This window comes from Heloderma suspectum, chromosome 1 (genome assembly GCF_057233095.1).
Source record: "Heloderma suspectum isolate Gila_16-S chromosome 1, 16-S_ref, whole genome shotgun sequence".
Taxonomy (NCBI): domain Eukaryota; kingdom Metazoa; phylum Chordata; class Lepidosauria; order Squamata; family Helodermatidae; genus Heloderma; species Heloderma suspectum.
Window position 1 is genome coordinate 280178530 of NC_139458.1, and position 12679 is coordinate 280191208.

Consider the following 12679-nt stretch of genomic DNA (forward strand, 5'->3'; position numbering starts at 1 on the left):
ATTCTGAAGGCATTTTCTTTTCCAGGTATTTGAAATCTTGCCTTTTGATCTTCCACTTGTTCAAATCTTTTTGTTTCTGATGAAGGTAGATTGTGACTTTTCTACAGGGCAAGATAAAATATGGAGTATTTTTGCTCCCATTCTACTTTTGTGTGTGTGCTATACTTAAGTGCACACATACCTAGTCTCTCATACGAAATGGTGTCACAGATCAGATGAATCAGCTTCAGAGATATTCTAATGGCAGTGTCTCTTTCCAGACATTCAGCATGCTTTCCCTTCTTTCCCCATCCCTAGCTTTTCTCCAAATCTCAAGTGTACTGATACTGAGTCCTCCTCTCTCTCTCTCTCTCTCTCTCTTTCTAGCAGATCTAGTCATAATGCACAGACACTAAAAATTAAGGAGTGGAGTTTTTAAAAACAGCAATACATGTCATTGTAATGAACACCAGCCCAAATATCTGATGAGTGAAGGCAACACATATACCCTAAAGTAAAATGATAAAAGTGTAATACAGGCCTCAGCAACTTGGGACCTATCAAGCTGAACGTACCCCCACGAAGGACACGCTTGACAATTTGTTTCTTTTTTTGCAGTTTTATGTAGGCAACAAATCAGGATGGTTATTACCCCTTGTTGCATGATAGGTCATATTTGGATGGGTGAGAAACAAGTTGAGCAAGACTGATGCTGAGTCAAGCAATTCTGGTTCAGAAGAAACAGGTTTTTAATTCAGGTTGACTTTGACTCCCATTTCAACCCAAACATGAACAGCAACAGCAACGAAACAGGCTCTTTAGTGTTCTCCAAAACTGGAGCAGAACCTAAACCCTTATTTGAAAATCTAACCTGAACCACTTAGACTCATTTGCCTGTTATATAATAATGCACTAATATAATTTGTGGCACAGTAAGAAAGGAGTCCTGAAACCTGCACATCTAAGAGTAATACAAGATAGAGGAGTGTCTAAGGCTCTGTACTTGATTGACTAAGGATGACCAAATACCATCAATCATGACCTTGTCTTCATCCTCTAGGCAAGAGGGATCCTTAACCACCATCATTTCAACTTTGTCTGGCTTCAGACAGTTTCTTTGTCCTCGTTTGGATTCCTGCAGCCCCAAGTTATTGATGTAAGACTGGTTTACATGAACATTAAATATGCAAGTACAAATCTCTGAACAATACTTACCAACAGTTTCATATTTTTTAAATAAAAACTGAGTGCCCTATCAGTCCTGATCTAGTAACTGTAAATGTAGATCTCTGCAGTTGCTGTACTCAGCCATTTCCCTGCTATTAGAGTAATCACCCTTGTACTTCTAGAATAGCATGAAGCACATTTGTTCTTCTGCTACCCCATCACATAAACCACATATGGTACAAGGCAAAATGATATAGAGTTGCTTACTGTATTTGTTGAGTTTCCATTTAAATGTAAACCACTGTCAAAGAGAGGGGAAGAAGCGCCACTACTGTGATCACTTGATGGTCCGGGAGAACCTGAAATGTGGCATATTAAACAAATAATTTATATTCAGCAGAGAAGAATTACAATGGCATGTTTTAGGAAGAATTGCATTGCATGTACAAAATGGTTAGTGTATCCAAAAAAAAAGTAAGTAAATATTTGATTTAACTGTAATAGGTTTGATTATGTGCTGTATGTGTCTTAACAGGAAAGACATGGAAAACAGCAGAAATGGATGGTAGTGTAAAATTATTAATCAAGCTTATGACCTTACATATTTTGCAATAGGATTCATGTCTTCAAGCTAGCCTATGGGAAACAAATACAGATGCTGATCAAACATATGTATTTTAATTTCTATTTTCAGTTTTCCCAAGGCTTAGAGCTGGTAATAACCATAAAGACAATAAAAACAAAATTCCCAATTTTATATACCCTTGGATGTTAAAAATCAGTCTAAAGAGGACTCTTTCAGAAGACATTCAGATTGCAATTCTAGACACGTTACTTACTAAGGAGTAAGCCCTATTGGACACAATGGGACTTACCTCCTAGTAAACATGCACAGGACAGCACTGCTAAGTCTTCACTTTAGTAGACCACTAGGCAGTGGTCTCCAAAGTGGGGTGCGCACACCCCAGGGGGTTCACAAGATGATCCCCTGGGGTGCACGAGCTGCACGATAATTCAGCAGCCTCCCGCTGCCCTGATGAATTGCCATTGTGTGCAATGATGGTGGTGGCAGCGGCAGCAGCAGGATGGGACAGGAGCCAAGAGGGAAGCTGCATAGCATTTCTCTCTCAGCTCCAGTCCTATCCTGCCTCTGCTGTGGCTGCCGAGAGCAACTGCGCCAGTCTCTGCCAGGCACGGCAGAGGAAGCCTGGAATTGGAGCAGCTGCCATCCTGCTGAAGAAGAGCGGGAAGGAGATTAACCCTTCTCACTCTCCTCTCGCAGAATGAAGCCGAGAAGAAAGCATGTGCTATGACAGCCATTAAAACCAAGTATCTAAATAAACCGTACTTAGAACCTGACCTTCGAATCGCTGTATCACAAAGTGTTAAACCAAGATTTTCAAAAATAACAAAGCATATTCAATCACATTGCTTTCACTAAAACAATACTATATTAATATTTTTTTAGTGAGAGCAAAAAGGGGTTTTGTACCGTTAATAAATAAAATAAAAAACATTATTTTAAAAATATTGTTTATTTCATTTTTATCTCACCCTTTTAAAATTTCTATTTTTGTGTGTATGTTTTACAATGTACATAATATATTAGTACAGTAGTACATGTATATAATGTATAAATAAATAAATATACATACATTGGGGGTGCATGCTCAAATATTTTACTGACAGAGGTGTGTGACCAAAAAAGTTTGGAGACCACTACACTGGGGGCCACATTCTGTGGTAACCACTGAGAATACCTTATATATATGTTTTTGGTGTTCAAAATTGGGATATAGATGGCAAAGTCAAGGAATTCTTGGGTGGTCTTAAAATGCGTGATAGTACAAAAGACAGAAGACAGCCTCTGAGGTATATAGGGACAAAACCATGAAGGGCTTTATTGCTCAAGACCAACAGCTTGAATTGTACCTGCAAAGTGATGGGGAACCACAGCAGGTGGACCTCCCTACTGGAACTAGGGCAGATATAGAGTACTGGTATAATGTGATCTAGGCAACCCACCCTGTCAGGATATGGACTTTCTTATTTTGTAGTACCTTCAGAACAGATCCACATAGAATGTGTTGCAGTAGTCTGAAACCAGGAGGACGTGAGCCAACAAAGCACTGGGAGAAGGTGCAACTGTGGCAGTCTCCAAAAGACAGAATACAGCCTCTGCCTCATGTTTCACAAGTCAAGTCTATCATCAAGTCAAGAAAGAATTACCAAAGGAGTTCTGGAATCCAAATGGCTTCATAGGTCTCCGAGACTGTTAGATTAAGTGGCCCATTATCCCAATGTGTTGATAGGAGACCAGGCCTAGGTGTCCTCAGAAGGCAATAATTTGGTTATTATAATAGCCTAATTTTAATCCCTAATTGTCACCATCCAGATGGCTAGTGATGTAAACAATTCATTTAGAAATCTCAGTTACTTTAGCTCTTGCTCATATGCCCTTCTCTGTCCGTGTGTGTGTGCACGCCTATACCCATAGAAGGCCATGTGCAGAAAAAGTTTGTGCTTTCTTAATACACTTCACAATCTTTTTTTAAAAAAATCTATCTCAATTGCATTCAGAATACAAACAGATTTTATTATGGTGAAAGTTGTTTTGCTCATTGACCTTGAACATAATTTTTCTTTTTTATTTATTGTATGGATAGCATAGTACACATAGAAAGCTTGTGGTAACAAACTGCTTGTAATGGGGAATATTTCAACAACTGAAGCAATTATAGCAGTGTTAATAAGATGTGAAAACCAACTCTTCAAGTAGTTTTCAGCTGTTGCATTTTATCATCTCACAATTCTGACATATACAAACAACCTTAAAGACTCTAACCAACCTGGAGCAGAGAACAATCTGTGCAAGGCTAGTTTCTAGCCAGTTTTATATGCTAAACTGGCCTCATCATAATGTGCAAACAACTGCACACACGGCCTATGCCCTTCCTTCTCCTCTCAGCATAAAATACAAACAAATGTATTAACCAATTATAAAATACAAACTTATGAATTAATCAATTACTTCATTGATTCATAAAATGATATCTAAACCAGACCTGCATGAATTGTGACCCAAGGGCTGAATCTACACATAGCATTTAAACCATTTTAATACTGTTATCATAACTATTGGTACACTTAACACTAATGGGCACCAATAGTTATGAAAACGGTATGATAACAGTGTAACTGCTATGTGTAGATTCAGCCAAGAAGCCCCATATAGCCCACAAGTCGGTGAAAATACATAGCTAATCAAGCACCACATGGAACATCATTCATGACTGATGTGTTTTTCTTGATGGGTGTGAGCAGACCTTGTGATAAATGCTGAATAATCTTAGTCCTGCTCAGTTTGTGGCTGAGATCCGAAGATCTCTCTTTGTTTCCACCAGACTCCCTGTCCCTCCTGATTTTAATTTTATTTCATAAGACTTTTTTTTTAAATGATCGGGGAGGCTGCCATGCTGCAAAGCAAAGTGCTGCCTCCCAGCACCATCTTTATTTGGTTTAAAAAGAGTGGTTTTGTGTTTGGAGATCCTACCCCTGCCTTGTTCCCTTTTTTGGGAAAATTATTTTTCTTTTGGTCATTGCCTTCTGGGAAATGTTTTGTGAGCAGCCATGCCCACCATGGCAGCCATTTTATGAATGAGCAACACCCACTCCCATGGTAGTGACTTTGTGAGAGTGCCCATGACACTCTCAAAATTCCAAATGTGCCCAATGACCCCAAATGGTTAAGGACCCCGATTTACTTGGAAGAGAATTCCACTGAACTCAGTCATCTTTACTTTGAAGGAAAGATGTTTCAGTACAATGAAAAAAGAAAATACAACTTCAAAATAACATTTCTTGAAAGATAGCAGTATCTTAGAATATTCTTGTGTCCAGTAGATCGTTGTAAAACAAAGGATTTATACATGTTTTCACACATGCCTGGCAAGGTGATCTCTGTCATTTATAATGATATGTAGGACAGAACGTTTCTCCAAAGTCTACTTTTGATTTCTTGCAGGTAAATCTGGAACTCATGTGCACAAAACACCAACATTTTATGTAAAAAAATTTAATCACAACCCCCCAAAAGGGATGGGGGAAGACTGCAGTATTTTTTCTTCCTTCACTGTTTTCATAAGGAAGAAATTCCTGAATTCCTGTGTTTGGAAGTGAAAGCTAATTAGCTTTAGAAACTCCCTACACAAATCAAATTCCAAAGCATTGTAAGTAGCTGACATGGCAATCTGGCCCCAATTTAACGAGATGATTATGATTCTTGGAACACACTTGTTAAAAGTGAGTTTGATGCAGGCATTACGTCAAGCCTTAGCTATGCGCAAATAAGTCCTGTTACTTTCACACATAACATGACACGAGATCATAGCATTACTGGGGCCAGCCTCTCTGAATCTGGGTGGCAGTGAGTTTTCCATTAGGCTATCCCACATGGCTGAGGTATGTGTTAACTACTATATGGTATGTGTGTAACTACTGCTACTACATGTTCAGGGCTAATCACCTGACTCTTTCCTATTCAATCACAGTGCTCTCTCTAGGCATGATGATTGGGTGGGAAAGACCCTATCATCAGTCCCATCAATGTGGTTGCAATATTCATATATCACAGCCATGTGGGACAACAGCACAGAGAAGTGGTTTGTACATGGTTATGGGGGATGTATAAACATTAAATAATATAATATTTCAGTATATAATGTTTCCTGAGGTAAAACACTCATGAATGAAATAGCATTTGTGTGCAAGTGTCTGTTATGAGAAATTTTGCAGAGAAGAAAACATTTTACTGAGATCCATTAATTTCCCCTTACCCAATGGGAGCTTTAGAAATGATGGAGCTTCCCTGAGGTACTGAACAGTGATGGTAACTTCATCGCCAGCATTTCGCAGTAGATGCACCTGTCAGTGTGACAAATAACAGCTACTTTATACCAAAGAAGAACCAGCCACAGAGAGCAAAATCGTCTACATCAAAAAAGGCCACATCTCAGTAGTTTTGTCAGGAATCCAATATTCACGTTTATCGCTGGACTAAAGAATATACTGAGGGTCAGACCACAAAAATAAATGATAAAGGCAAGCACACTGTGGAAGAGTCTGAATATTAAAATGCAAAGGGCAATCTGTGTTAGCACACCTCAAGAAAAAGAAAGAAAGGTATGCCTCAAATTAATTTCTGATAATACAATTACATTAGAGCACACCCAGTCAAAGTTAAGTACCTTCTAATTCCTTAGGTTTGCGGGAAGGGGAATGCTTATGTCTTCCATTCACATCAATGAGACTTAAAAGTTCTTAACTTTGGTTGGATTGTGAAATTTTGGTGGTCCATGTTTTAGGCTATAAACCAAGACCAGGGTTTTAGTGCTACAACCAAGGTATGTGAGAATGATGTGCTGCATGCCACAATTTCAGCAGTAGGAAGGAGAGGATGCTCATTCCTAATTATTTACAAGTACAATTTGTGTTGTGTCACCTGTCTGCCCAGACAGATTGCCAGTAAGGTATAACAATTACAACTCAATACAATTCCACACTAAACAATAAACAGTAAAAACCTTAAAATCCAAATAGAATGCTGCATAATTAGCAAAAAGGAGCAGTGAAAAATACATCATAAAACAAAAGGCCCAAATATAAAACTACAGGCTAAAAGGTTACTAAACGGAGCAGTAAAAAGCAGGCACTGGTGACACACAAAGAAAGGTAATAAAAGCAGCAGCTTAATAATAATTTTATCTGTGCTCTTTCTTTGTTGTTGCCTGTATGTTTAACTTTATTTTAAAATAAATTCCATGTTAAAAAGTAAAATAAAAACAATGGCTCCCAAATTATATTATTTACAGCATTATCAGTACCATTTGACAGCCAGCAAATGCGTTTTGAAACAGGAATGTCTTTACTTACACTCACAGAATGCATTACAGTTACCTAGATGGCAGTCATGGATGGCAGTGGCTAAATCCTATCTGTGAAGAAGAGCTACAGTCTGTTCACAACCCATTTGATAAAATGCACTCACCACTGCTGTCACTGCATTAACAACAGTGCTCAACAAAACAGCTCTATTAAGACGAAGACAATTGCAACCGGAGCATGGAGAAACGCCTTTGCTTACTAGGACGATCCCTCCTCTATTGCCATCCCTCACCACAGGGCAATCCCGACATTCACTTCCATCTCCACCATAAATCTAACATTAAAACATGTAAAAAAAAAAGGCTTAGGGCACAATCCCAGGAGTCCTACAACTCTCAGCATTCCCCACCAGCTGCTGGGAGTTGTAGGACATTTTTCTATCTAAACATGCATAGGATTGTGCCCTTAAACATACATCTTTCAGGCTAGATAAGATTAATTCTAAATCATACCCTTGAGAAGTCAGCTGCTTACTCCAAATGAACTAATTAAACCTAACTATATAAATTCTTCTAGATATCTATATATAAAGCTTTTTGTTGTTTATACCTCATACCATATTTTTTGCTCACTAATTGATAAGTGAGAACTTTCTTTTGACCTTGAATATTAGTTTTATAGCTCTTCACTACTCAAATATCTCCGATAGTGGTTCTCTTCAGATGCTGTCCAGGAAACCTTGCCAATTTCTTTTCATAGTTAGCCAGAATACATGGTAAACCTGCTTGTGTCTTCCCTTTAATACAGTCACTACTTTTTACTTATTTACATTTCCAGATTGTTCATTATTTCTTAGGCATTTTCAGTTGTTCTTCACTTGGCATTTTATGAAAAGATATTATTTTGCTTTGAGGGAGGGAGTTAACAGTTTCTCAGTAGCCTTCTTAGCAGTTTCAATAAATCTAAATCAAAATATCCCCTTAAAATACATGACACAGGCAGCTAATGACTTTAATCACACCCTCCTCTGACGGCATGTTAACGATTCTAGAAGCAAACAGTCTCAATTGTTTTCAATATAGCACTGGTGCGAGGAGAAGGGGGTATTAGAAAAAAGACTATACAGATTTTTGTGAACTGACCCTTCTTCTCTTCCCTGGGCATGCTAGTTTTCATATTAGCAAAGCCCCTTTCCTTCATTTGGTGCTGGTTAACACAAGACGGATAATAAATAAGATGTTAATCATCCATAATACCAATGAAATGCATATCACTGAAATATGGCTGGATAATACAGGGAAGCTGGTGTTGGCTCAGATGGTGCCAAAAGTGTGCTGAGTTTAGCACCAATCTGTAAAAGGGGAATGGCAAAGGAGTGCCACACTGGTCTGCAACACATCTATCTCCCTTATCACACATTGTCCAGCATAGCTCTACCTTTAGCATGGGGGATTGACTCGTTATGTTTCTGAAGGAGAACATAACAAATTTAAGCAGTACTTCTAAATCTGTGTTAAATGTTGTTGGGTTCTTAAAATAAAAACATGAGTAACTTTGAAAATCATGACTTAAAGTTGCTTAGATCTGTGTTAAAAATTGTGGCTATTGTTTTTCTGTAAGTGTGAGCTGCAAACTGCTGTCACAAGTTCATTTAACAAAAACAAAAATCAGAATAAGAAATCTACTGCCCTGTCTAATATCAGAGATCTGTTTGGAAGCAGAAAGAAAAGGACTGGGTGGATGGCTGGATGCAAATAATTACCATGGTCTGTGCTACTAGGAATGGTAGCAGTGATGGAGTCTGAAACAGAAAGTCTACTGAAGCAGTGAAACCATGAGGAAAAGCCACTAGCAGAGAAATCCTATGATCCCTGGGAGTGGGAAAGCATCCAAGGGACCACAGGATATTTTGGATTCCTTCTCCCGAGGCTGTAGGCTCTCTTATGACCTCAGGAAGGGAAATCCAACATCAGCTCCCTCCCCCACCACCTTGCAGCCGCCACAGAATTAAGAACAATGGTGGCTGCTTTCTGAGGTCGCAAGAATGACCTCAGATGATCTCATAGAGGTCACGAAGGGGGCGTTCTGGTGGGCGGGGAGGGGAAGGGAGAAGAGAGGCGGGGTGGTGGTGTTTCCACCAGCAATTTACTCCAAGCTGAATCTGTGTTGAGGTCATTAGAGATACATGATGTCATGGCCATCCAGCAGCCACCCCGGAGCTTATCAGGGAAAAACCTGATTTCCTGCTTGAAGTCTGATTCTTAAATTCTGATTCTTTCCCTTAAGGGTTCTCCTTGGTATAGTTGCTGTGTGCCCCAACCCCCGTGTTGACCTCAGGTATGCTAGCCCTGCCCAGGGGTGTGCCTTTCACCGTGAGCCAGTTAAGGGGTGTTTCCTGTCCCTGCACAAACCAATTAGTGTCTACTCAGAAGTAACTCCCATTGTGCTGAATGAGGCTTGCTCTCTGAATGCCCACAGAACTTACAGAGATCCCCCTCAATTGACATGGCACAGCTTAAAGCCCTAAAGCATGATCTTGAGGCTCCGATTCTCCTTTGTTTGGTTTAATAGAGATCCTGGGGGTTCAAATGGGGGCTGGTTTCTGTCTTTGTGGTTACTGCTCTCTTTCCCACAACAAGCCCATTAATGTCTCCTGCTCAGAACTAACTCCCATTGTGCTGAATGAGGTTCGCCTTCTGAATGCCCACATCAGTACTTACAGAGATCCCCCTCAATTGAAATGGCATAGTTTAAAGCCCAATTCCCTAAGTGCTGTAAAGGGCGATCTTGAGGCTCTGATTCTGCATTGTTTGCTTTATTGTATTAGGAAGTAACGAATTCACAGCTTCATTATAGATATCCTGCACAGTATCGGCTTGGCTAGAAAGGGGTCTGGTTTCCCATTCCTGTGTTCTCCCCCCACCCTCATTCCCAGCACCAGCATATGTGTGTCTACTCAGAAGTAACACCCATTGTGTTCAATGAGGGTTGGGGCTCATTGGGAGGCTTGTCTTACAAATGTGAACAAGGGGAAGTAACTACTTCGCACCTTCCTGGAGGAGGGGGGGAAGCCTCTCTTATTGGTTGAGCAGCCCCTGCCACTCAGATGACTTCACTCCAACCCCCCCGCCCCCAGAAGTAAGTTATGTGAAGTCATGTAGAATGGTGCAATGTACACCCTTGTGGAGTCCTGCCCGGACCAAAAGCAGCTCCTACAAAAATGCGGGTGAGCCTACTCTATTCTCCTTCCGCTGTAGTGGAAACAGGGCCCTGGATAAACAGGATCCTAAGGCCTCTCTATCTCCCATCCCTGCCTACCAACAGTACTGTGTCAGTCAACAGTAAAATGGGCTCAGAGGCTCATCTAGCTGCTTCTTCTTCTTCTTCTTCTTCGAGAAGAAGGAGGAGGAATGGGAGGCAAAGTCACCACTAGCATTCCTCCGTCTTGCCTTGGTCTTGTTGGCAGGGCATAGGATAGTGATGTAGCATGCTCTAAGTGATGCTCTAAGAATAAGCAAGACTAACAGCAATATTCTGTACTTGGATTTTCACTAAATTGAAGGAAGTTCCATGCAAAATGGCAAACTCATACCAAGTTCTTCTAATAGATAGCTGATATTTGAAGATAATTCCCTGCACTGTAGCATCTGTCTGTCTGTCTGTCTGTCTGTCTATCTATCTATCTATCTATCTATCTATCTATCTATCTCATCCAGTACTAACATCCAGTACTTATTTGACTGCAGGGTAAAAAAGAAGAAAAGAAGAAGAAAAGCATAGAAACTCAGACCTTCAGTAAGTAAAAAGTCAATATTAATCCAGTCTACCCACACAGTAAAGGGCTGTAAGAAACAAACATGAACAAGTCTAGGTGACAATTTTCAACTGAAAAAGTGGTATACTTACTTTTGTAGTATTAGGTCTGCTACTTTGGAAAAAGACCAAGAAAACTCAAGGGAACCTTGGTGCACAGATGACTTTTGTAAAGGAACTGAGTTATAACGGCAGACACACTAGACCCCACATTGGTTTCAGTGCATCTTATCATTCAGGATATCATATTCATACTATATTATTAATTGATATTAACTGGGTTTGGACAAGCTGTAGCATTACATACCACATATGCAACCCCCCGCTTGGGGGTTGTCATGTGAACCTGGTGAGCATGGGCTATGGGAGGTTTAAACAACGCTCATATAACTCTAAACAAACCATGGGTTATATGAGGGTTGTTTAACCCTCGCATAATCCACACTTGCTGGGTTTGCATGACACAACAACCCTCAAATAGGGGTTGCACATTCAAAATGATGGTTGCTTGCACCCTGTATGTGCTGCAACCACCCAACAGGTTAAATAACCCATAGCAGGCTGTTGTGTCATGTGAACAGCCCCCAAATTATCACTAAAAGAAAATGACTAGACAAATACAATCTCTGTTTTTGTACTGTTATATAAAATTCAAGGATCATTGCAGCTCTCTGCTAAACTCTATGATCTATGTTACATTCTTCCTCACCATAGCACAGTTTTCTTACATTATGTTTTTGCACATTTATTTATTTAAAACTAGGGATGTACGAAAGTCTTACCTGGCTCCACGGTGGGGGGGAGGCGCTCCGTCCCTCCCCCCGGAATCCTCCTCAGCTGGTTCCGCTCTGCGGCGGCTCTGTGGACCGCCGGCTGGGGCTGGCCGCAGCCGGAGTTCCGGCCATGGCTGGGCCGTTGTGGCCGCAAATGGCGGCTGTCATAGCGGCCGCCATTTGCGTGCTTGCAGTCAGCCATGATAGGCTATATAAGTATTTACGTAGCCTATCACGGCAAAGAGCAGGGATGCAAATGGCGGCAAAGAGCAGGGACGCTACATAGCAGCCGCCATTTGCGTCCCTGCTCTTTGCCGTGATAGGCTACGTAAATACTTATGTAGCCTATCACAGCTGACTGCAAGGACACACATGGTGGCCGAAGCAGCCTGGCAGTGGCCGGCTGGGCAACCAACCGGAGCCGCTGCCACATCTGCCGCCAGGTAAGCACCATCCCAGGGGGATTCTGTGAGGTGGCGGGGGGGGAGGCCATTCCACTACGGATTCCGGGGGTCTGTCGCGGAATTCTCTGACATCCCTATTTAAAACATTTGTATCCTGCTCTATATCATTAAGACCTCAGGGTGGTATACAAATACAATCAATTTAAACAGTATAAAACAATAAATAATTTAAACAGCTAAAAGCATATTAAACCATTAAACAAGCTAATACCACACATTATGTGTTGGTCTATTAACTTCTCTATGATTTAATTATTTTGGATTGTTTAAATTCAGTAGTTTGAATTGTATTATTTTATTTTCGGTATGATTAGCTTAGCGATGCCCTTTTTTATACCACCTTGGTCTCTGTGAAGATGAAGGGTGGTTTTAAAATAATAATAATGATGATAATTATGATGATATGATGATGATGATGATGATGATGATGGGATATGCAAACACATGAGTGTTATGTTTTCTGGCTGACAGTATTATGTACTCTGACTGTCAGTAGTTCATCCAGGCAGAATCCCCTGAGATTCTTTAAATGGAGACAGACGTGCCCTTATAAATGTAAAGCATGTGCTCTACCACTGAGCCAAGAGGCCTCCAGTCAGT

At 40.5% G+C, this 12679-nt stretch overlaps 1 protein-coding gene across 6 annotated transcripts in view; it reads right to left on the reverse strand.

Moving 5' to 3' along the window:
* The window catches only part of SNTG2 (syntrophin gamma 2), a 418988-nt gene that overhangs the window by 132649 nt on the left and 273660 nt on the right, over positions 1-12679 (reverse strand). For all 6 annotated transcript variants that reach the window (XM_084826732.1, XM_084826733.1, XM_084826734.1 and 3 more), the window contains 2 exons: positions 5982-6069; positions 1414-1505 (listed from right to left, as the gene is read on the reverse strand). In XM_084826732.1, coding sequence (XP_084682858.1) covers positions 1414-1505; positions 5982-6069 — 180 coding nt within the window. The remainder of the gene's footprint in view (positions 1-1413; positions 1506-5981; positions 6070-12679) is intronic.